General features: G+C 50.2%; 1 protein-coding gene across 15 annotated transcripts in view; it reads right to left on the bottom strand.

Moving 5' to 3' along the window:
- Positions 1-24,089, bottom strand: part of Ak8 (adenylate kinase 8) — a 128,230-nt gene that overhangs the window by 102,031 nt on the left and 2,110 nt on the right. For 4 of the 15 annotated variants that reach the window (XM_074052915.1, XM_074052913.1, XM_074052914.1 and 1 more), the window contains exons 2-5: positions 23,383-23,467; positions 16,827-16,876; positions 13,358-13,471; positions 6,362-6,430 (exon numbers count right to left, since the gene is read on the bottom strand). In XM_074052915.1, coding sequence (XP_073909016.1) covers positions 6,362-6,430; positions 13,358-13,471; positions 16,827-16,876; positions 23,383-23,467 — 318 coding nt within the window. The other 11 variants (XM_074052919.1, XM_074052918.1, XM_074052921.1 and 8 more) reach the window with 6 other exon arrangements.

The raw sequence follows: 24,089 nt of genomic DNA, 5'->3' as shown, positions 1-24,089 counted from the left end.
ACAAACTGCTAATTTCTCTTTTTCTAATGCATTTGATGGTCACTTCAAAAAAATTCTTCAAAGAGATTGCATCAGACACACACAAAAAGAATAAAGAAAGAAAAAGGAAAAAAGCCAACATTAACTACAGAATCCTGATGGGTTATGATTACATTATTTTTCCCTGAACACTATTCCCTGCATTCTTTCTGTGCTCTAAATTACCATTTCTAGTCCCTGTGTAGCTAAATAATAATAATTACCATATAAATGAATATGCATATGTGTCATTTTTCTCCCTAAAAGCAAGAAAGCCTGTTTGTTTTGGCTGAGGGTTTGTTTTGCTTTTGAACAACCAAAGCACATAATTAGAAGCCTCACCCTCACTCTCAAGATCTGTCTCCACCGGGAAGAGATGAAAAAGACACTGGATGCCCCTTGAAGGTTAGAAGAAATTTTAAAACAAATTGAAGGGGATATTGCTTCACTCTGCAGGTAACAGTGACTTGGGCATGATCAGAATCACAGAAGTGAGTGGCTAGGAGGGACGTCCATGCTCAAGCCAGGCCCAGTTGTTCTGCAGATGGGGAAACAGAGGTTGGAGGGAGTCAAGCGCCCAAGAGAACCACTACCTGAGTCTCCATAGGACACCGCCTCAGTGACATAAACCCTTGGAACAACACCATGCCATGCTTACATCTTAATTCTAGTACCTAACATGGGACCTCTGGCAGGATACATAACCTCTGCAGATCCTGTGTTCTGCACCTGTGATGTGCAGGGGGTGACAGTATGGCCTCCATAGGGCACTGTAAAGACTGAATGAACACAGGACACAGCACTCAGACCTGGCCACATTGCTGTACTCCCAATCAGTTTAATAATCACAGCCTTTCTTCATAGTGTGAGGTGCACCTGTAATGGGGTAAAGCAAATGAGGTGCCAGACCAGACGACTGCCACCACCATCAAAATAATGATTATAAGTCTTAACATGATCAATGGTGTTAATTATAACACAATACAGGCATACATGGTATATGTACCTAATGATGTCAGTTATAATATAATTAATATTATTAATAATACTAGCAATAAACAGCACCATCATATTGATGATGGTGGCTATTGGCAAGGACTCAGGACTCCCGGTCTCATACTTGGTCTACACTGTAGGTCTATACGATACTATTCAAAGAGGACGTACAGACCAAGCATGTAAAATAAGGGCTGAGATAAGTCAAATTTGTGTTTGAGAAACTGTTCTGGATCACACAGGGTGAGGTTGGGATAGACAGTTGAAATCACAAGAGCCTCCAAATTTCCCCAGAAACCATCATTCACTGATGTATACATATAAAGGGAAAAAAATCTTAAAGACAAGGTAGTCCAGGCAAGCTGGAGCCTGTGTCTAAATTATCTGTCATTTCTAAAGTTTGAGAATAGAAACAGAAGCACAGCCAGAGTTCAGGGGGATATATCTCACTAGCGGGACACACAGACACCCAACAACTCAACCCTGCATCTGAAGCAGGCTGAGCATTCACACTGCAAACACTGACTGAATGCAGTAACTTGAGAGTCAGTTACACATCACAGTATTGTGTGCTACAAGGTTGAAGATGGTGACTTGAGGGCTTCCTTGTCAGCCCATCAAGGGTTACCAACACCATATCAGGGCATGTTTCTCCCTTCCTTTCCCTCTGTCCTCTCTGCCTCTGTTCTTCTCAGTGCTCCACAACAGTGAAGGAGTGGGGATGGGGAGACGGCCCACAGAACCTCCATGGGCCCATCTTCTCAGGGCTGTGACAGCCAGGCCTGCCAGGACTCTTCCTGTGCTGCTTCCGGCTGACCTCATCAGTACACATTGCGTTTATGTGCTTTCTCACCCGTCTCCCTAAGACGAAGGCTTGTGCTCCTCAATAGAAGGCATCTCTCTCTCTCCGCCCCGCCTCGTAGGGATGGAACCCAGGGCCTTGTGTACGCCAGGTTATGCAAGGGCTCGCTGATGAGCTCTTGTTCCCTCTTTTGGCTCCTTTGGTTCTCTCACTTTGGCTAAGAGAAGTAAAGGTTTGCTCACAAGAGAATGAGTGAGCAAATGAGTGCTTCTAGCAGCGCTGGCCGAGGAAACAGGTAGTTCAACATATCCCGGCATTCAGTACTGACCATAACAGAGGGACATGGCAGGTTGCATGGGGAAATTGGGAGGGAGGCATCAAGCCAGTGAATGGCCCAAAGCATGACAGCGGACAGCCTCCGCACAGCACTGTACTGTCTGTAGGGGCTGCACGGTCATACAGCCCAGGAAGCAAAGTACCAGCCCCATGTACTGTGCCCTGGTCCGCGCTGGCCAGCCTCACCACTTCCTACAGCATGGCTCTGGGCAGGCCTCAGGCCCTGCATCTACGCAATGGGGACAATGACAGTAACCTTACAGGCTCACGTGACACATGAGGAGGTGGGGGGTGTAAACTGCTGAACACAGTGCCTGAGTCAGGTCTCGGACTTTCCTTGGGCAGAGGCAGATGGTGAGCAGAACGGCTGGATCTGCTTGCCCTCCTGCTGCCTGGCCCCTAGAGCCTTTTTCCTTCTAAGGACAAGGTAGGCCCTGGTTGCTGGCTGCTGTTACACCAAGGCAGCCAGTCAAAGCAAACACTTCACTCTGCAGGGGAGAACCGGGATACACTGGTTCCCCTCAAGCACCTAGACCACAGGTGTGTGGGGTCCTCAGCATCTTAAAAGGAAATCTGAAAAGAGAGAAGCAGATTCCCCAGAGAGGTGTGGAGAGGCCCTTCTCCCCTTGCTAAGCCAGAGAGAAATGCAGAGCCATCTCCGCAGGAAATTTTGTTTGGCAGACGTGATGACCGTGGCACATGAGGGCCAACTTTTTTTAGGGTGAGTACTATTCCGGGGATAGGAATGGCAGAAGTACTCTTTCCCATGTGTCAGAGCCAATGCCAATCATGCTGATGTCCCTGACTCCCCACCCTTGGTATATGGAACTTCAAACTCTGCCTGATGTGCAAGACTATGTCCAGCTGTGTTTTATTTTACTTTGGGGGTGGTAGGGATTGAAGCAGGGCCTTGCACATGCTAAGCACACAATCTACCACTGAGGCAACTCTAGCTCCCCACTGTGCTTTCCAATACAGCCCCCAGCCCTGCCGAAGGGTTCCAGTCCTGGGCAACTCAGGGACACTTGTGCAACAGGAGTAACACCACTCCATGTTTGGCCAGATGTGACAGACAAGCTGCACTTGCTGATGAAAAGGACAGTGCAGTGCAGTGCCTGCCAGGGTTCAGCTGGAGGCTAAGGAATGGAGTCAGGTAGACGTGGGAATGGCTGACAAGGAGGGAACTCTGTTAAAATGAAAGTTTACAGTTAAGCTGGCCTTCTAACATTCACAGAAGACAGACGTTTGCTTCTCATTTAGAGCTGAAGAGACTGGGCAGAAATGTTTTTATGATTATGTGAAGGCCTAATTTAGAACAAGGGTTGGCCAAGTATAGCCCCAGGTCAAATTTCCTGCTGCCTGTATTTGTAAATAAAATTGTATTGGAATATAATCCTGCCCCTCTATTTACATACTGTGTCTACCGTTTCTACATTGCATCACAGCTGTTGCCACAGACTGTGTAGTTTGCAAAACCTCAACTAGTTACCATCTAGTCTCTACAGAAAAAAACAGAGCAACCTCAGCTCTGGATACCTGCTTGTGCCTGGACAGGGGACCATCAGCTCACGGTGAGCACTTTGAAGTCACAGGAAAACATACTCTTTAGAACCCCTGGTGACTCCCAATCTGCAGCTTATCTGGGACCCACTTATGATTCAGATCCCAGGGCTGGGGACCATGCAGAGCAAACCCGGAGGAACTGTTAACTCATCGCAAGCATGCTGGAAAGATTCCTGGGTATCTTTCTCAATTGTGGGCCTCCAAATCAACTGTTAAGGGAGGGCGGTGGAGGGGAGACTGCCTGTACCCGTGTGTTACCATAAGAAGCACAAGCCCAGCTCTGGGCAGGATGGAGTAAGCACAGCCCGCCTTTGCACTGAAGCAACAGCACCAATGACACACATAGAACATGGGACTGGGGAGGGAGAAGTCTCTGTGGAAGGTACACAGGAGCAGGAACACTGGGGAAGAAGACCAGGATTCTAAAGACCACCAGACCAGTAATAGCTCTTGGCATGACTGTAAGGCAACATGACCCCAAAGCAGGCACCAGGTGGAGATGGGGGAGGGCCAGAGGAGGAAGAGGAAAGGGGACTCAGACAGCAGGGCTTCTACAGGGGAGTCACCACCCTAGACAATCCTGCTACGGCTGTGGTAGTACAGCAGTGACAACGGGGTCCCAAGAGCACAGAGCAACCTCCTAATTATCACTCTCTCTGTCTGCACACTACTTGGCCGAGGTCACGAGTACGGTCCCAGGAAGCACGTGGCAAAGTAGGATAGGTAAAACCCCAGTTTTCTGTCCAAAAGACCAATAAGAGGAGCACCAGGGAGCTGGAAGGTACCAGGGAGACACGAGAGTGGGGAGCTCAGGAAAGCGACCTTATTAGTGCATTTTTGTGCTTCTACAACCAGATACCTGAGGCAGGCTGACCCCATAAAGAAAAGAGTGGTATTCAGCTCATGGTCTTGGAGGCTGAAATCCAAACAGCATGTCACAAGCTCTGGCAAGACCCTTCCTTAGCTACAGGGCACTGTGGCAAAGGCAAGAGAGTGTGCAAGAGAGAGAGATCACATCTTCAAACAGAAGGCCACCATGCCCAGGCAGGCCAGGACTGGGCTTCCATAGAACCCCTCTGGAGAACTAACGAGGATCCCACAAGAGATGCCGTCATCCCTTCTGAGGACAGTGCCGTCAATGACCTAAAGACCTCCCACAGACCACCTCATAAAGGTCCCACCCCCCCTAAATACCACCCCTCTGAGGATCAAGCCCAACACATGAACCTTGGGGTACACACCACAGCAGCAAGCAGGTATAGTTTTCTATGAACTCACGGCCTTACCCTCAAGCTATGCAGGTGTGGGCCATGCATCCCAAAGATGCTGAGAAATAAGTAGCAGCACAGATCACTGCCCAGGACCTGAGTGGCTCACACAGCAAAGAGTGGGATGGCACTGCAGTCACTGCACAGTCACCACAAATCTGTGGAGAACAAAAATGACACCGAAACCACAACCCAGAGATGCCTGGCTGGGCCCTGCAGCCAGAACCCAGCCTGCCAAGATTTGCCATGAGATTTCAACAGGACCCAGAGTCTCATAACAACACAAAACATGTCCAGGAGACAAAAGTAGCATAGCACAGGGACTCACACAGTCACTGGCATGACTCAATGTTGACATTATATATATGCCCATCTACTAAATAAATGGAAAGATAGAAAGTCTCGGGAAAGAAATAGAAGACAGAAAGAAGCAGCAAATGGAATTTTTAGAACTGAGAAATACAATAATCGAAATAAAAACTCACAGGATGTGCTCAACAGAGGAATGGATATAACAGAAGAAAGAGTGAAGAACCGATGATAGTTCAATACAAATGATCGAATCTGGGGAGCAAAGAGAGATAAAAGAATGGAGGCTCAGGGACCTGTGGGAAAACACACTCATGCCACTGGAGTGCAGGAGAAAGGGAGAAAGGGTGCGGTGCATGCAGGGATTCAGCTTGGCCTGACTTCTGTCATTTTGCCCAACAGGACAAACAGAAAGGACTGTGTCACACCAGCCATGGATGCTCTGCCTGCTTCTTAACCCACACTGGATACGTGGACAGGTTTTGAGAAAGGCCAGGGATATTCCTGTTGGCCATGGTCCACCTTGGTCCAGCTTAATATAAAACCTACCTTTGGGTGCAGGGATCCATCTGTCATGCTGCTGCCTCTTTGGGGACATGCTTCTGTCCCAAGTCCCCAGGAAGTCTCACTTTGTGCAATCTGATAGATCTGCCTCTTTCTTTGGTCTCAGGGCAGCCAGTGGCTGTTCTCACACATTGGGATGGAACCAGGTTTTCTCAAACAGTACAGGAAATGATTTGAAGAAATCATGATTAAAAATGTAACCCTACAGCTGCTAGGCCCTGGGCATGCAGGTTGCCTAACCTAAGCCCCCACATTCACTTTTGCTCTCCTGTGCCCCCTCCTGGTGGGCTGGATCTTTCTTACTGGCGCTGATGGAGTAGCCAGCTCCCACAGCTACTTCTCCAACATGGGTGGGGCCCACGTCCACAGACACATTCTCAAAGGCCGTTCCTGGGCCTCACTTTCTCTGTGGCTCCTGGTCGTGCACCCTCAGAGATGAACACACCTCTCAGGCTCCCCTTTCTCCTGGTAAGAGATACCCTCCCTGCTGGCACACAGGGCTTACCCTCCGGATGCAGTCTTCTTCCCCCAGGCGCTCCTGAAGCAGCTGGATGAACAGCGTGTTGGAAATCATCTAAAGGGAAGGCGACACGCAGCGTAAGGGCCCCAGTTTGTACCTCGGAGCTCAGGAGAGCACGCGGCCGGTTCTGCGGACAGTTGCCATTGCTCTTCCCTCCCTCCCCCTCCCTCGACCAGTGCCCAGTGAACAGGCTTGGCTCAGCTCATAAACAGCACAGGTGAAGGGAGGACTCTGGGAGAGGGAACAGGGCACCTGAGCATGCAGATGAGCAGGCATGGAGCAGGCACAGTCCTTGGTGGCTCAGTTCCTGGAGCCATGTGCACAGGCCCTGACAAGGGCGGGCTGGTCTGGGGCACATGAGGCTGCAGGTGAGGAAGGCCCTGGGGTATGAGGTGTTCAGGGGAGCTGGCCCTCAGCCCCGGGCTGGAGGGGAGGAGGTTGAAGGGGTCTCCCTCTCCCCAGGGAGGTCCTTAGGGGAGAGAGCTACATTGGCCTGGGCCCTAGCCCAGCCAGGCTCGGTACTGCGGCAATGACCACCCTGCACACCCTCCATGCGGCTGGCATTGCTCCTTCCTTGGTGGAGGACTAGACCGGAAAGCAGTTCTGCTCAGAGAAGACTGTGCCACTTCTCCTTGTAGTGCACACCAGGGGCCAAAACTTTGTTCCCCCGTCCAACCATGGCACCCATAAAGGACAGGGGAGACCCACTGGTGGGGGCTTCTGGGTTTCCTAATGCAGCTTTTCTTATGTAGAGCAGAGATTCAAGCTCAGCATTAGGGCTCATCCTCTCATCTCTGCCCTGGGCAGACTCTTCCCTCTTGACTACAGAATAGCTGCCGCAGCTCCAGTCAGCTAGTTGACTTTGGGCAAGTCTTGACCTTTTAGGGTCATACACCTCATTAGTGGAAATCAGAAACAAGATGATAGCTTTTGCTTTTATTTTTTTCCATGCACCCACTTCCCAAATTTCCCCTTCGACCTCTTTCCCTCCAGCCCTGTGTTGAGGGTTAGCTCCCCTGAACACTTTATACCCCAGGGCCTTCCTTCACCTGCAGCCTCACACGCCCCAAATTTCCCCTGAAAAGCAGTCTCTTGCCCTCCAGTCTTTATGGCATAGATGGGGTCAACTCACTTTAGATTCAGAAGAGGGCTCTGATTGGCTCAAGGTGGTTAGCATATCTCATTCCTGACCACTGTGATTAATTCAGAAGCTGCCTCTGACTCAATTCCAACCAACTGTTTTCAGGCCCAAGACACCAATGCAATCATCAAGGGCAGGAATCCTTGCTTTCCACCAGCTTGGAAGCTGAGAGAATGTTAAGACCTAGAGCTGCGGCAGCCACTTTGCAGGTATGAGGAGTGTATAAGGGAATGAAGCCAGCACAAAGAGAAAGAAAGAAACCAGGCTCAGTTCAGAATGGTTTTTCCAGAGATATGGAACTGGAAGAAAAAGGCAGAGAATACAAGAAGAGAATGAGGAAGGGGGCCCCTCTGCTGGGATTTGGACTTACAATGTGTTCAGTTGAAAATTATGGAGCCACCATGGTTTCTATGAAGTAGATAGCAAAAGAAGGAAAGAAGGAGGAGAGAATGAATGAATAATGCTTACAGAAGAAGAAACCTGAGAGGTGAGGAGGAGGCTAGGCAGAATCCAGTCACTGGCTCCAACATCTCTTGAAAGTCCTTGTGTCATACATGGTCACCACCACCCCTGCATTTCGTGTCTAAGCACAGACTGCTGTGCCCGTGCCACGCGTCCTGACTCAGGAGTTCTGGGGACGAGCTGTGAATGTGCATTTCTGACAAGTTCTCCAGTGATGTGGATGCTGGGGGACCTGAGCCTCCCCTGAGAACCATGGCTCTCAGTGACCCCAGCAACAAAAAGCCCATCCAACCAGGAGCTGCAGGAGAGGGAGGCCAATTTTCTGCAGGAGCCTCTTGCTCCCAGGGGTCCAAAGGAGCTTCCCAAGGTTGGCGGGGTGATGGGGCAGGAAGCAGCCCTGCCCACCCCTCCACAGTGCCCCTCCCCCATTCTCTCCATCCTTTCCTGTCCCCAGCTGTCCCCTCTTGCCCCAGGCAGCATGGGTTTCCATCTTGAGGCTGTGTTCCTCCTTGACAGCACCTGCTCAGGAGGCAGTATTCAAATAGGTACCAGGATCTAGGGTGCCCACTGGCACATGGGATGCAAGCCGCCAGAGCACGAGTTGAAAGACAGGGCCGGGTGGGGCAGAGTGCCCCCTGCAGCCCATGTGGCAGGGGCCAGGCTGGCGGCTGTGAGCATGGCCCATCCCAAGCACCCACCATGGCTGCCTGCCACTGTGCTGTCTTGATGCCAGCCTTGATGTGTCACATCAGCACGGAGCTTCTGGGCTGCTTTTCGAAGCCCTGCCAAGCTGTCTTCACTAGAATCAGGCTTCCCGCTTCCATCATCACGCAGTGATGCTCTTCGTCCCCAGACCCCAAAGTCTGGCTTCAGGGGAGAATCTGAGACAAGTGTACAGAGTCCAGTGAGAGCACTCATGGTCAGAGAGCAGGTCCAGCCAGGCACAGCGCCCAGCCCCCGCCTAGAGGCTTGGTGGCAGCACAGCCACCCCCCTCAGCCGCATCCTCGCCCTCAGGGTGGGATCAGCAGACGCGCATTCGGACCTTTTCTCTTCTCCTCACAGGGCCCAGCATGGTTCCCACAGCTGCCAGAGCCCAGGGAACAGAACCAGAGTGGCTGTCTGCTCTCCGAGGTAGCGCCCTGCTTGAAGGACATGTGGAGCCCCCAGTGTGGGGACTGCTCCCCTACCAAGTGTGAAGGCTGCTCCCCTCACCTCAGTGTGGGGGCTCTGCCCCCTGGAGTCACTTAGTTTCAAAGAGTGGACATCTTCACACTGTGTGACATGAGCCTGACTTGCCTCTCCCCAGACACTACTCTCAGGGATCCTAATGTCCCTGTGTCACCTTGGTGGTGTTACTTGCTGAGAACTCATGGGCATTCTGACCCACAGCACAAAATTCCAGAGTTTGGTGAGGACTGTTCCCCCACGTCTTCCCCTAAGGGACCCAGGTGCGGAGGAAAGGCCAGCACTTGGGCTCCAGCTCTCCTGGGAATGAATAAGAACCCTTTATGGAGGTGGGACACAGTGACTCATGCCTATAAACCCAGCTACTTGTAAGGCAGAGATTGGGAGGATCATCGTTTGAGGCCAGTGTTGGCAAAAAGTTAGTGAGATCCCTATCTCAATCAATAAGCCAGGCATGGTGGTGTGTGTCTGTAATCCAAGCTACTGGGGAGGCAGAGTCAGGAGGATTGTGGCTTGAGGTCAGCCTGGGCAAAAGTTAGCAAGATTCCATCTCAAAAACAAACTAAAAAGGCAAAAGGACTGGGGCCTGGCACAAGTGGTAAAGCGAGGCCCCAAATTCAATCCCTAGTACTTTCAAAAACACAGCCCTTGTCTTTCAGAGTGTGGACATAAATGAAGACTGTTCAGATGAAACAAAGGCTGAGAGTCCCAGACAGCCAGGAGGGCAGGACTCTGTCCAGTGGCAGGAACGGGAGGCTAACTAGAGGCGGGCATCCCATGCAACTGGTGAAAGAAGCATAATTGGCATCCTCTGGCTGGTCCTAGGGTGGCAGCAGGGACAAAAGTTAAGGAAGCTGTCCTGGCCATGTTGGCTTTGATTGTTAGGGGGTTATTGTTTGGCATCCTGGACTGCTGGTCAGGACAGCAGACTGCCTTCCTGCCAGTGGGACCCAACAGACCAATATGGGGGCTGGTCACTATAGGCAGATGGCTGGCTCCCTGGACTGGTAACTCAGTGCAGGCAGTGGGCCAGCTTCCCGAGTCAGTCACTATGGGCATTGGGATGGCTTCACAGAGGGCCTTGAGCTGTCACTATGGGCAGTGAGCTGGCTTCCTGGGCTGGTCACCACAGGCAGCAGGCAGGCTTCTGGGCTGGATGCCATAGATTGTGGGTCGGTTGTTTCTCTATGGGTTTTCATATCCAACTCCAGATGAGAGGAAATGCACCCCTGCGCAGGGAGCTGGTGAGGCCCAGCAAAAACCCAGCTGCTTCACTTGGTACTGGCCACAACATTCTCGTGGGTTCTCACTGCTTCTGTAGAACTTTGGCATGTTTCATAACACAGTTAAAATGAACACAAAAGCTGTTTCCAACCCCTGGTTGCTCGAACCTCTAGCATTCTGAGGAGTGGCCTGCCCCTTGGGTTTGTGACACTTTGTTGGATTCCAGGCTCTTCCATGTCTTGGAACCTCACAGTTCCTCCTAAGGCAGCTCTGCTTAGCATTACTGCAGCTCGGGCCCCTGGAGCCCTACATCTTGTGACCTGTGTATCCTTTTGTTTTTCTTTTGTGGTGCTGGAGTGGAAGCTGAAGCCTTGTGCACACTAGCCAAGTGTTCTGCCACTGAGCTCCACCCCTAGCCCTGGCCCATGGCTAAGACCTCATCTAAGTGAATTGGTGAGTTAGTAAGCCCACTCAGCACTAGATGAAGTTTCCAAATCCTGGCTTGTGCCTCAGTTTGTGGTACTGTGCATCTCGCCATGGCTAGATGCTCCCAGGGGCAAGACAGAGGAATTCATCTATGGTTCTCCCACAGGATATAGTATACACAGGCAATTAGGAAGTATTTCACAACCCATTTGGAAGTGCCTAAAATGGAGATGTCTTGATGAACACCAGCAACTGCTGCAAATCAGGTATCAGAGGGTATGATCGCCACTTACAGATGGAGCTATAAAGACCCAATTAGCAATCTGAAGGTGACATTTAACCAGAGGCCTCGCTACAAGACCAGGCCAGGTGCGGCCCAGCCACTTGCACTCTACAGAACCATTTGCTCCTTGATTAGGCATGGAGTCCTTGCCTTTCATCTTCTCTCTACCCATGTTTCTGAAGTAGGAACCCAACAAGACACCCTTGAAAGTACTTCCATGTGGTCTGAACTACACTGGTAATTAGCCCAGGAGGAATTCAGTCCCCCTACCCCTGCCAGCTAGGAAGCTAATAAGGCATCTTTAGCCTAGAAACAAATCTGTAAAACAGGAACTGAGAGCTGCTTTCCCTGATCATGGTCCCACCCCCAAAACTGGTGTCCCTGAGCTATAACCAGAGGTCCAGCTCCCGCAGAACTGTGGGGGCATTCCAGGGGACAGCAGCTCACTGTGGATGACTGATCTTGCTCAGCGAGGTCTTCCCTCTCCATCAGGTTTCTGTCATAGGCACACTTGGGACTAGGAGTCTCCTTAAGACAGCTCCCAGCTCCAGGAGCTGGCCTCTGGCTGCCAGCACCCTTCCGCCATGCTCCCGCTCCAGGGCCTCACGGAGCCTTCTGCACAACCCCGCCAGAGCTGACTGTGCTTGGGACAACTGGCCAGCTAGCCCAGCAGATCCCTTTCCTCAGCTTTATCATTGGAACTGCTTCTGTGGGTGGTTTAAATGGAAGACACCAGAGCCAGGATGGAGTGGTCACCATGAGTGGCCAAGAGCCTAGCCATGAAAGACAGCAGAGAGGAGAGAGAACTGCAGAGAAGGGTGACAACAGCAGAAGTCCCCAAAGAGGAGCTGGGTCTTCCATCTATCAGGTCTCAGGAGTCACTGTGTCCCCTTCCAGGTCCCCTTTCTCTCTGGGGAGCCCAGACACACTCTTGCTACTTGAAACCAGGGGCTGGCCATGGTTATGACAGCCACCATTCACTGCTGGCCCATGAGGCCTAGAAACTCACTTCCAAGTTCTTCCAAGAACACTGGCCACACAGCACAGGGTACAGGCCTTGCTGTTGAATGAAGATGTGGGAGACCCTGAGGTTTCATCCTCGGTGCTTGGGCCCTGGACAGACCTGGGTTAACCATTGTGCAAGACAAGTGGCTACTTAGGGCACAGGAAAGAGGACAGTGGAATCCCCACGGCCTGCTCATACCCTTAACTCTCACCACCACACTCAACTTTTGTCAGATTTTTAGTAATTGTCTGTTTGCTGCACTCAACTTTGATCTGCACTCTTGAACAAAAGGTGTGCCGTGGCATGGTGGGTGACTGAAGTTCACAAGTGCTGTCAGCTAGTATGTGGGTTTTGTCTCATGGCATGAGTGTGGTAACACTCAGCTGGGTCTGGCTGGCATTTAACTCACTGGCTGAATTTTAAGCCACAGAAGGGTCAGGGGGCCCAATGGTGGCCTGGGTGTCATAAAGCAACAAGCCACAGCTGTCTGAAGCCCCTAGAAGGCACCATGAGTGCTCAGTTGTGCCCCTTACCACCAGGAGAAAGCCTGGTGCCCAGGGAAGAAGACTGAAAGGGCATATCCCTGCTTCATGCTCCATAGGGAATTTAAGAAATACTTTGTATTTCTATTTATATTAAAGAAAAACTATGTGCTAGAGCTCTGTATTTCCCTTTAAAGGACATTTTGCAAATACAGAGGTAGTGGCATCTTGAAAACAAAACATCTGGTCCTCCTGGGTATCCCCCAAGACATCCAGAAAGGGACAGAGTGGATGGGAACTGCCTAGCCTTGAGGACAGGCTCTGTGCCACAGGGCACCCGGGCAGCAGCAGGGAAAGGCCCCTTTGGGCCAGTGCTGGAAACAGCTGGATGATGGCCCTTTAAACTTGCAGCCCAGTTCAGGCCTCCAGGTCTACCATCTGTGGGATGGAGACCACTGCTCTGACTCTGCCCCCATCACAAAGCTGACCCTAAGAAGAAAAGGAGCAAACATGGGCCACCAAGACTCTCCTGGGACAAAACAGTGTCCCTCGCTCCATTTAGTGATCCTTCTCCACCAGGATACAAGCCCGAGTTCAGAATTCTCTCCTTCCTTCCATCACATCTTGTCTGTATCTTATTTTACCCAGCCTCTTCCTCCCCACTTAACCCAAAAGAAAATGGAAACTAGCCAAGCAAGCAAGGACAGGGGGTGGTGGTTCTGGGAAGAGGTGTCAGTCTGTCCCCATCCCTGTCCCTGGGGCCAGTCCCACCTTGATCCTCTGGTAATGCTTGCTGGCTTCGAAAGCCACATGGGGAAACTGTCTTGCTATTAAGTTGTCCCTGGTGAGGAGACTGCTGTTCAGATGTTTGGATAGCCACATTGCCTAAAGAAAGGAAAGCAGACGCAAACATTTTAGTGATCAAAATCAATATTTAGGATAAGCCTATTCAAGGCCAGGCACAGTGGTACATGCCTATAATCCCAGCACTCAGGTAGCTGAGGCAGGAGGATTGTCAGTCAGAGGCCAGCCTGGGCTACATAGTGAGACTGTTGCAAAAAAAAGAGTAACTTCATTCAAATGCCAGTCTTTCCACATTCGGGCTCCCAAGGGAGGTGAATCCACAAGGAACCTCCTAGTCTGATTCCTGTACTTTCTCTTCCAACCACCACAGGCTCTGTCTGTCTAGAAGGCTACCCTGTGGCTCCCCTCCCCCTGTCTTTCCAAGCTCTGTGGACCACAAGTTTTTAACCCCAGGAAGGTTTAGACCAAGAAAGTTAAGGGCAGGAAACATGGTCTCAGCCCTTATTTAATGTTCACTTTTCCCTTAGACACTGACTTATTCTGGTCAACTGAATGTTTAATCCATTGATGATTGTGAGTAGAGTCTACAAGAGAAGAGTGACATTTCAGGAATAATGATGCAGTAAAATGTTCTTAACACCAAAAGCATGCTGGTGATCTTGCATGGGGATAATTCTGAAGGCCCTGCCAAGTTCCCTGGGCTGGCATTACTGGGATTTGAGCTCAGGACTTTGCATGGGCAGGTGCTCTATCACTTGAACCATGCCTCCAGCCCTTTCTGCTCTGGTTATTTTGGAGATAGGGTCTCCCTCTTTGCTCAGGCTGGCCTGGACCTCGATCCTCCTGTTTTCCACTTCCTGCTGTAGCTGGGATGACAGGTGCATACTACCATGCCCAGCTTCTTCCTGTTGAGGTGGGGTTTTGCAAACTTTGTTGCTGGGGCTGGCCTTGAACTATGATCCTCCCGATCACTGCCTCCTAGGTAGCTAGGATGAGAGGCCTAAGCCACCAGCACCCAGGATGGTGTGACTCTTGGTGTTTGTGTGACTCTTAACTCTCCCTGCTCCTCTAGCTGAGAAGCATCAAGGACAACATAAGGAAAATTTCTGTTTGGGTTCTCCTATGTATCATCTTCACATTGTAAAATCAGAATCTGAGGCTCCATACCACACTCAGGACAGGGAGACCTTTTGCCAAAAGGTCTGAGTTTCCATACCAGCTGACAGCTGCCAGGGCCTGGCCTACCAGGGGAGCCAAGTTGATGGTCTCAGCCATTTTGGGGCTTGACAAAAGAAGATCTCTGTGGGCCTTAACACACCCACTGCATAGATGAACGTGCACAGGTATGAGGACATCACAGCTCATCCACTGATCTACAAGTTCTCTCTAGAGAACCTATATTCTCAACTATGTCTCCCTCTTTAGGGAAGGTGAGAAAGGTCCAGTGGATCTTTGAAGCTGTAGTATAAAATCCCTAGTGCAAGTGATAGAGCAGGCTAGTGCGATGTTCCTAAATGAAACATCTGCTATAAATGCCAGAGAGGGGCAAGGGAGGGGAGAGGTTAAATCAAACTCAAGAGAAGCCAAGAAGGGAAGCTGGGTGTGTGGACATGCCCGTGTTCCCTTATATGTCTAACATTGCTCATTAATGAATTTCAAGGTGGAGGATATTTGACAAAATATGTATGAACCAAACACAGCAAGTGTGTGTGTGTGTTAATGAATTCACAGCAAACTAAAAATAAAATTAAAGTTGAGGTCATGGTCGTCAAGGCCAGAAACAAAAGGTAAAAAAAATAAGCTTTAAAAAAAAGGCAGAGGGGCATGCTGGGGACGTGGCTCAAGTGGTAGAGCACCTACCTAGTAAGCACAGGCCCTGAGTTCAAACCCCAGTACTGCAAAAAAAGAAAAGGAAAATCTGTGCTCTGATCCTGCTTTTCCCAGTGAACCCTTCTACCTAGTGATCACAGAAGAGCCAGAACTAGGAGTGAGGCAAAGGTAGCCCTGAGGGTCACAAGACAAAAAGAGCCCCTCATCCTGAATGGGTGGACTCTTTTGAGTAAGTGAGTTTGGTAAATCCAACATGTGTCTAAAGGTAGTCTATTACCTGAGGACCAATGTCAGGATCACTGGGGAGCCTTTTCTGCAAGCTTTCTGGGCTATGCCACAGCAGTCTGACAAGGTCTGTCTGGAGGGAAGTCTAGGAACCTGCACATTTCAAAGCACCTGGTAATGCTAATGACAGGCAGGTTTCAAGCCCCTGGTTTCTAACAGTAACACAGTGAGAATGGCTGGATTCAGGGGTAGTGGGGCTGACTGGAGAGAGGAGTGGAAGTTGACAGTCTGATGCAGAGGAACCAAATAGAAAAACTATACATAGACAGAGGATGGATGGACACACAGATGCACAGACAAGAGATAAACAGAACAGCTATGCTAAAAGCATTAGCAGATGCAGGTTGTTTTGTGCAAATGTCTGCCATCTTAGTTCCTTTTAAGAATAAAGGTGATATTTAACTGGGGAACAGCCTGGCCCACAGTCCTGGCCAGTGCTGAGCACTCATGGTGATGATCTCAGCAGCTGGGAAGGGCTCCCTGGTGTTCACAAGCAGGCTTTGAGAAAACAGAAAGAGTCTTATCTTTGATGATTAAAAATTTAACACAATTTTGGTACTTAAAAATGGACCTAAGGGCTGGGGATATAGCTCAGCAGTAGAGTCCTCACCTAGCATACACAAGGCCCTGAGATCCATCCCCAGCACTGAAAAAAAAAAAAAAAAAGGACCTGAAGCCTGAAGATTGAAGCCACTGATGGAAAGAAGCCCACCAGCTTCTGGACAATGTCTGCCTGCCTGTGGGGAGGAAAGACGACAAGCAGTGAGGGGCTGAGGTGTTTGCTAGGTCTTTTTGTTGCGTTTTCTCTACAATGGAGAGTGAACAGACAAAGCAAAGATGGCAAAATGGTAAATGTGTGTAAAATCAGGAGCTGAGCACATGAATATCTGTGGCATGGTTTCCAGGATTTTCTGGTTGCTTGAAATATTTCATCATTAAAATTATAAGAATTAATCTTATGATTCCATGCCAGGAACCTCTGAAGTGCATACACTGTTTGACCCAGCACTCTTGCGTCTTCACGAGTCTAGGGCTACAGCCAAGAGCACACACAGATCAACTCTGCAGGTGTGGCAGCACCCCGAAGGGCCATCCCAGCATGGGGAAATAATCGTGTCATGGGAAGGTTGGGGCATTGTATTTTGCGTTATGTATTTCCCAGATTTTCTACCATGAGCACACACTGCCTTTTGTAATAAGAAAATGAGAAGGAAAAGAAAAAAGAAAAGCTCCGGTCTACGCCAATCCACTGTACAGGCTCCTTCTGCTGCAGCACAAATGAGATATTGCCATATCACAACACTTAGCATGATACACTTACTATAGTTGTTTTCCCCGAGGCGGGTGGACCTAATATTACAATCTTCGGCACTGTGGAATAAAAAGATTTGAATGTCACCACTCAGCATGACAAAGCAGCCTCCCGTGTCTGCGGGGCTCTAAGCGTATTTCTTTCCTTCCCAGATTTCATTTCTGCCAGTGGCACGGCCATTTGTAACCCAGCGGCTGGGAGACGCTCGCGCCCCAGAACACATTCTCTGTGTTTAGAGAGGTAAGTGATCACAGAGATGGTTGATTTTTCTGTCTCCATGGGGACATGGACACAGTAACTTGTTTGCCAAACTAATAAATATCGAGAACAATTGGGGTTTCCAACACCATAAAGCATTTTAAACAGGGACTTTGTCTCAGGACACTCTCTCTGCAATAAAGTGGTATTTTATGTGAACCAATCTTGGAAGCATTTTTTATATATATTTATGTCTTTTTATTTAGCAAATCATATCCCCCATCATTTTACAGAGGAAAGTAATGGAAAAAGGACTGGAGTACATGGTGCAGATTTATAAAACCCAAGATAGGAAAGTCTTTGTCTTCAAATGCATGCATTTCTATGCAAATGGCAAAAACTGGCAGTGTATCTGTGGCTATCATCTTGGCTCTGGAATGTTCTTGGCCCTGCAGAATTCCTAACCCAACTACCAGACCTCAGAGTAGGTGTGGTGACTAGAAAAGAGACCACCATGGTAAGAAGGGCACAGGTGGGTATGGGCACTGGGTCAGAATGAAGGACACAGGATGTGAGTCTGGACACACAAATCCGTGGTGAATGCTTGCTGAATGCTCTCTTGATTATGTCACCTCCCTGCCTGGCCCTACCCAAGGGGACACATGAACACTGTCTGCTCCCACCTGCTTGAGCCTCTACTGTCTACATGGAGAGCCCATTCCTGCCAGGCCAGCAGGAGGGACTCTGCTCTGTGCAAAGGAGAGACATGCATGGCATCTACTCTGGGAACGACATGGGAAGGAACTGGATGGTGTCCTTTTAGCCAGCAATGTAATAGCCAGCACATCGATTCCCTGCCAGGCTGCTTGAGTTTAACTAGACCTTTGCCCAAAGTCCTGGCAGCTCCTCACTTCCAGAGAAAAGGTGAAGAGAGCTCATGATGAGTCACTGACCCACTGTACAAGGCCTCCCAAAGCACTGGCTCCACGCTCACACTGGAAGCTGAGAAGGAAAGCAGGCTGGAGCATGTGTCCTAGCGGCAGGTTAGCAAGCGGGCTGGGCCAGATGAGCACTGGGAGTGAGCCACATCCTCTGGGCTGCCCTCCCCTTGGGAACATGCAGGTTGGACAACCAGGGCATGGCTTTCTATTGCCACTCTGGTTTCTGGTGCCTTGGCCCAGTTGTTTGTCCATTCCTAAAGCTGGGTTACCAGTCCCTGATATGTGCCACACAGAAAACTGGTGTCTTTGAGGCCACAGCCTTCCTGCTGGTGATGGAGTGAACTGAGGGTGTCAGAGACAAGGAGGCCCTAGATCAGGTGCCTGGGAACGTCTCCTACCTAGCTCTGGCCAGAGATGTAAGGGTGTCACAGCTCAGGAAATCTCTGTGACACTTTTCTGTCCAAGTCAGGCTGGTGTGTTTCCTGCCCACCACAGTACCACAGTCCTCTGTGGGCCAAAAGTCCTCTTGGATGCTTAGGGGCAGGGCCTCCAGAAGGCTGCAGTGATTGCTGGTCATTCTAACAGCCTTGCCCTCCAGAGCTTCATCTAGTTGGGCCCCAAAGAATCACCCAGGAGTCCCAAACAACCCCCTCCTTTGATCTAAGATCCTTAGACTTTCTCCTTCTTCTAGTACATGTTCCTTCCACACTCCTATCTTGTCACTTGTCATGTTCTTATCAGGAATGGCCTTCTTTGCCCCCACCCACCCAGCAGTCACCCCAGACCCCACTGTCTCTTCCTCCCTGAGGCTGTGCCTGGCTTTCCCAAGTGGACTCTCAATCAAGTGGGTGCAGCTGCTCATCTTCCATCTTGGTGGGCTTTACCCTGCTGCCAACGAGCAGCCACACTGCTGTCCCCAGTGAAAGGCCAGCTCCCTGTGGGCAAGCAACAAGACTCAGCTTCCTTGGCCTTCCCCCAGGGCAGCCAGAACTTGGGGAGCCACCCATACATCAGCACTGCAGCATCTGTCCCCAGCAATTTCTATGGTCACTGTCACTGTCATTACCACTATTACTACCACCTTACAAAAGGCTCCCTCTCTGTAATCAGCGTGCTAGGGGACAAGCCAAGGAGCCAGATACAGATCGGGTGAGAAGATAAGGACTTTAGTCAGATGCCAGCAGCCCACAATATCCAGCACAAGCTGGGGAGCTAGGCCCAGGGCCACCCCAAGAGAGATCACAAATGGTCTGAGGGAAGAGCACTGTTGTACCAGACATCAGACAGGCAGCCTATGCCCTTGATGCTCTGTATATATGTCCAGGCCACAGGGTTACCCAGCCATGGTGCCACTATCACCTAGGACCCAGGGCCTGCACAGCCATTGGGAAAGGGTCAGCTGACCAGGGCAGCTCAAGTCACAGGCTTAGGCCTTGGTCAACAAAGAAGCTGGGAGGTACTTGGGATTTAAAAGCAGGGTCTGAGTCAGGGAGCCAAAGCAGGAATCGTGGGACCTGTTCTCTACTCTAGGCCTATAAGCGAAAGCAAGAACTTCCAGCACTCTCCACCTGGGTGAGAGAAGCCACACCAAGTGGAAAATACTGCTTGCAGGGCAAGTCTGGCTTTGGGGATACTTGGTCAGGTGAGAGGATGAGGCAAGATTGGAGCTGAATGCCACAGAAGATTTGGGGGCCTGTGGGAAAGGTAATAAAAGGAAGGGAGGTCTCAGCCACCATGTGGAGGGTTCTCAAGGGCCATGGGGAGAACACCTGATTGGCCAAGGTCAGGGTGAGGGAGCAGCAGGAGACAGGGTTCTGCTCGCTCGTGCACCCATTGCTCTAAGGTGCTCTAAGAACATCTTTACTGTTCTTCCGGATTTGGCCAAACCCAGCATGGCTCATGGCTGTAGAGCCCGAGAGAAAGGAGACACATCTGGACAAGGGCATTCTGGGACCAAGTCGAGGAGCCACGTGGAGTATTCATTCATCTTGTCAAAGTTACTGGGCTGATGTTGCAGGAAAAGCCCTCCCCTCTTGGCTCCTGTAAGTGGCACCCAAATTGTACACATCTACGAAAATACTTTAAAAGAGGAACATCCATGGCCTTTCTCCCCACCTAATTTCTCATACTCATTTATGTGATTAATTTCAGTTTCTTAAAATCTAACACCTTGAAACTCCAGCCCTGCTCATGAGTAATTATTTATAAACAGTGTCATAAAAGGCTGCTTGACTGCCAAGAGTAATCAACTTCCTCCAACCACTTCAAAGGAAATCAAAGAACCTTTCCATCCACAGAGCCTTTTGAGGTTTAACTAGGAGCATAATTTAAAATTCACAAGAAAACCCTTAGGTATTGGAGCTCTAATACACAGCTTTCCTGGACAAACGTTTGATAAGAAACGAAACACACCATTATATCCACCACCGCCTGCTTTAATATTGCCCAGGGCCACTGTAAATGCTCACTTTGTACTAAATCTGCTTTTCTCACAGCGAAGGGGCTGCCGGCCCCTGTGCCGGGCTCCCTGTGCTCCCTCCTGTGTGCACTCACAGGGTGGGATGAGTCCAGAGCCTTCCCTCCTGCCACATCAGTCACTGGCCAGTGTTTCCTGTGTCTAAAGTAACCCCATACCCAGCAGGCAGAAGGGTTAAGGTCTTGGATCCAGTTGACACAGGCTGGAAGGAGGGATGCCAACCTGACAACTAGCCAAGGGCAACAGAAATGCTCGTTGGATGTCACACGGGACCTTTACAAACTCCTATGCTGTTCTAGAACATGAGAGGATTGACTTAAACTGATTCCAGGCGTCTCCCCACTCCTAGAAAAGTGACAAAAGCAAGCTGTTCCCCAGTGTCCTCTCCTCCATTCAGCTGTCATTTCACTTGTCTGGGGGAAGTTTGGGCAAGGGGAAGAAGCCACAAATATCTGTCCTCTTTCCACTTAAGCAATTGGGAATGAAGCCATAGGGCCCAGATGTCCCAACATCAATGAAAGCTGCCAGCCTAAGACCTGGGGGTGGGGTGGAGAACCGTGGGAACAAATTATCCTCCCAAAACAATGGCTACTGGGATTCTGGACTGTGCCCCAAGTGCATCTAGGCTGGAATATGTGACTCCAGCCATTCAGGACACAGACAGGAGGCTGGTCGCAGCTAGGAGCCGAGAGAGCAGGTCTGGACCCTCCTCCCACACTCAAGAGCAACAGAGCATGTACATTGTGGAAAAGGGGGTAAAGATTCCATGGAGGGCAACCTTTGGAAAACCATGAGCCCTGTGAGTGCACAGAAGGAGATGACTCAGGGACTGTCACAAGGGAAGAGGTGGCTGTCCAGCTGGCATCAGCTACACTGCATCCAGCCCAGAATAATGAAGTTTGAACTTAAAAGTCCTGCTGTGGTGGGGAATTCAACACTGCACGTAAACCTGCAGCTGGAGCAGCAGGATCGAACCATAAGCAGGACATGGAATCAGCCTTAAGTTTCAGGCTCTAGAATTCCCAGGTTGAAGGCCTAGCAAAGTTTGGAACAGGGCACACAAAATTGCAGAGCAGGGCACACAGGCCCAGCGACTGTGGGATGCAGGTGGCCTGCAGCTCAGCTGTTGGTCTACTGCTGGCCTCCTTAATGTTCCTTTTGCTTTTGCTCTGCTCTTGCTTCCCCTTCACTTTGGGTTCACATTCACTTTGCTTTGCCTAACTTTTACTGGACTTCCCCTTGCGATCACTTATCTGGCAGTGGAAACCTTGGCAGAAATGCTGCCAGAAAGCCAGGTGCCAGTGACTCATACCTGAAATCCTAGCTACTTGGAAGGCTGAAATTGGGAAGACTGAGGTTTGAAGCCAGCTGGGCAAAAAAAAAAAAAGTTTGCAAGACACCATTTCAACAGAAAAAAGCTGAGTGTCGTGGCACACACCTGTCATCTGTTGTGTCAGGAAGCATAAAACAGGCGGATCCAAGTCCAGGCTGACCTGAGCCAAACGTGAGATTCTATTTCCAAAATAATCAGAGCAAAAAGGGCTGAAGGCATGACTCAAGCAGTAGAGTGCCTAGCAAACACAAAGCCCTGAGTTCAAACCCCAGTACCATCAAGAAAAAAGAAAAAGAAATGCAGTCAGCAGTGCTGGAGTTAATAAGGATGGGGCCAGAGACATTGCAGCTCAAGCTCCTGCTAGGCTCAGGGATGGGGAAATAGGAAACTTCTTCCTCTGGCAAGTGATGCCACATAGATGAGGTTGGAGTGAGCCTCAGGGTGCAGCAGTAAGGACCATCAGAAGGGAAAAGAGAACTAAACACCCACTCTGCAGAGTACGGAAACCAGAGGAGGCGGAATCTCCCACCTACACCTCATAGTAAATAGTCAACCAGGAAAGAAGCAAAGCAAATCACCTTGGGAAGGTGAGGTTGAACAGCTCAGAAAAGGGGTTCTCCCAGCTTCTCCCATCATGGCTCTATCCTTACCTGAGGCCTATGGGTGCTCGGCTGAGCCAGGGAATGCCCAGAGATTCTGCCATTTGTGTCTCTCTAGAGCTTCAGAAGTGGGCATTATTGGGGCTCTCTTTGGACCCCCTGCTTAGGTCCATGCAATGACATTGGGACACAAGAGGCCTTCACTCTGATGCATGCAGGCCAAGCCTGAAACCATCAGCACACAGAAAAGGTTGGTGAGCCAGGTGCACCTATAAGTGAGGCACCTCCTTTCTCTTACATTTTTTTAAATTTAAATGACTCAGCATGGGCCTTCCAGGTCTCACACCTGCACGGAGCACTCCCTTCACTGGTGTACTGGTGGCTTCTTCAAAGCAGCTAATAGTCCAATGGAGAAAACCTCAAAGCATCAAGACACTAGTTCTGACAGCTCACCCAGGGCACAACAACTCTCTACTTGGCAAACCCACAGACCTGGGATGCAGTGATGGGCCCTGCTTCCTCAGGCACCTCCCTCCTTTTGCCTCCAATCCCTGGTTCTGTGCTCTGGCCTTGGGTCTGGCTGATGAACACTTGGGCAGAGGTTTGGGGAGCTGTGGAACTCATTAGAGGGCACCGATAATGAGACCATCAGAAAAGCCCAAATGCTTGCCTGTCTAGGTAGACCAGAAACCAAACTTACACCTGACAAGTGGAGTGATCAGAGAGCTTAAACCCAATAGGCGACATCAGCTAGGGCAGGCGGAAGCATTAATAATTGATTCTGTGGGCCATTCTGAGGTTTGCATTTTAATAACTTGGCAAGAGAATTTTTATTAGTTAAGCTCCAAAAGAAATGAAGGCATTTTCCAGTTAACCACTGCAAGTTGTCAAAGCCCTTCCCCATGCTGTTTCGACCTTTCTTCAGACGCAAGTAGGACAGAGGTTCCCAGCTGCACTCACGTTGGGGTGGATCCCTGGAGGAGAAAGAAGGGGCACAGTGGTGCACCCACATGCTCACCATGATCGTTGTTCCGTTGCAAGTGCTCAATCATGAAACTGATGGGTTCCTTGGGTTGGTGAATCAGGAGCTGCTCCAGCATGGCCTGTGGGCACAGGGCAGACATTCAGGTTATTACCATCTGCAGGGCCCTGACTGCATGGATACTAGTTATAGGCCTGCTCTCTCACTGCACCCCAGCAAACATGCCTTCAGGGGCTGGTATCTCCTGAGGACCCGGACAACAGAGGCCTGAGGCGGGCCGAGTGAGTGCTGCTGGGGAGACACTTGAAGGCAGAGCTAGAGAGATGATTCCCAACACAGAGCGCACAGCCCAGGGCCCTCTCCTGACTGCCATTGTGCTTCCAGCATAAGCCTTTTCTTGGTTCTCCCTCAGGGCCTTAACATGTGCTAGTCCCTCAGTCTGGACCCCTCTTCCTCATTCTTGTTTCTTCTCGCCTAACTTCTACTCAGTCCTCAGTTCTCAGTGGGAAGACCTTTCTGATCACTGTTCCTTGCCTCACCTGTCCCTGATCACCTGAACGCATTCTCCTAGTAGGTCCTGGGTACTGGGTTCTATGGACCTCACTGTTTGCTTGGACCCCTGCCACCCCCAGCACAATCACAGTAGGTGCCCAGTGCAGATGTGTGTTGAGAGACATAGCCATCACTACTACCTGAGTCCCTCCAAAGTGGGGCAGACTATTTGGCATCCAAATAGCTAAATA

The sequence above is a fragment of the Castor canadensis genome, chromosome 13, assembly GCF_047511655.1.
Source record: "Castor canadensis chromosome 13, mCasCan1.hap1v2, whole genome shotgun sequence".
Classification (NCBI taxonomy): domain Eukaryota; kingdom Metazoa; phylum Chordata; class Mammalia; order Rodentia; family Castoridae; genus Castor; species Castor canadensis.
The sequence above is the reverse complement of the archived record's forward strand: the minus strand, read 5'-3'. Positions and strand labels throughout refer to the sequence as shown.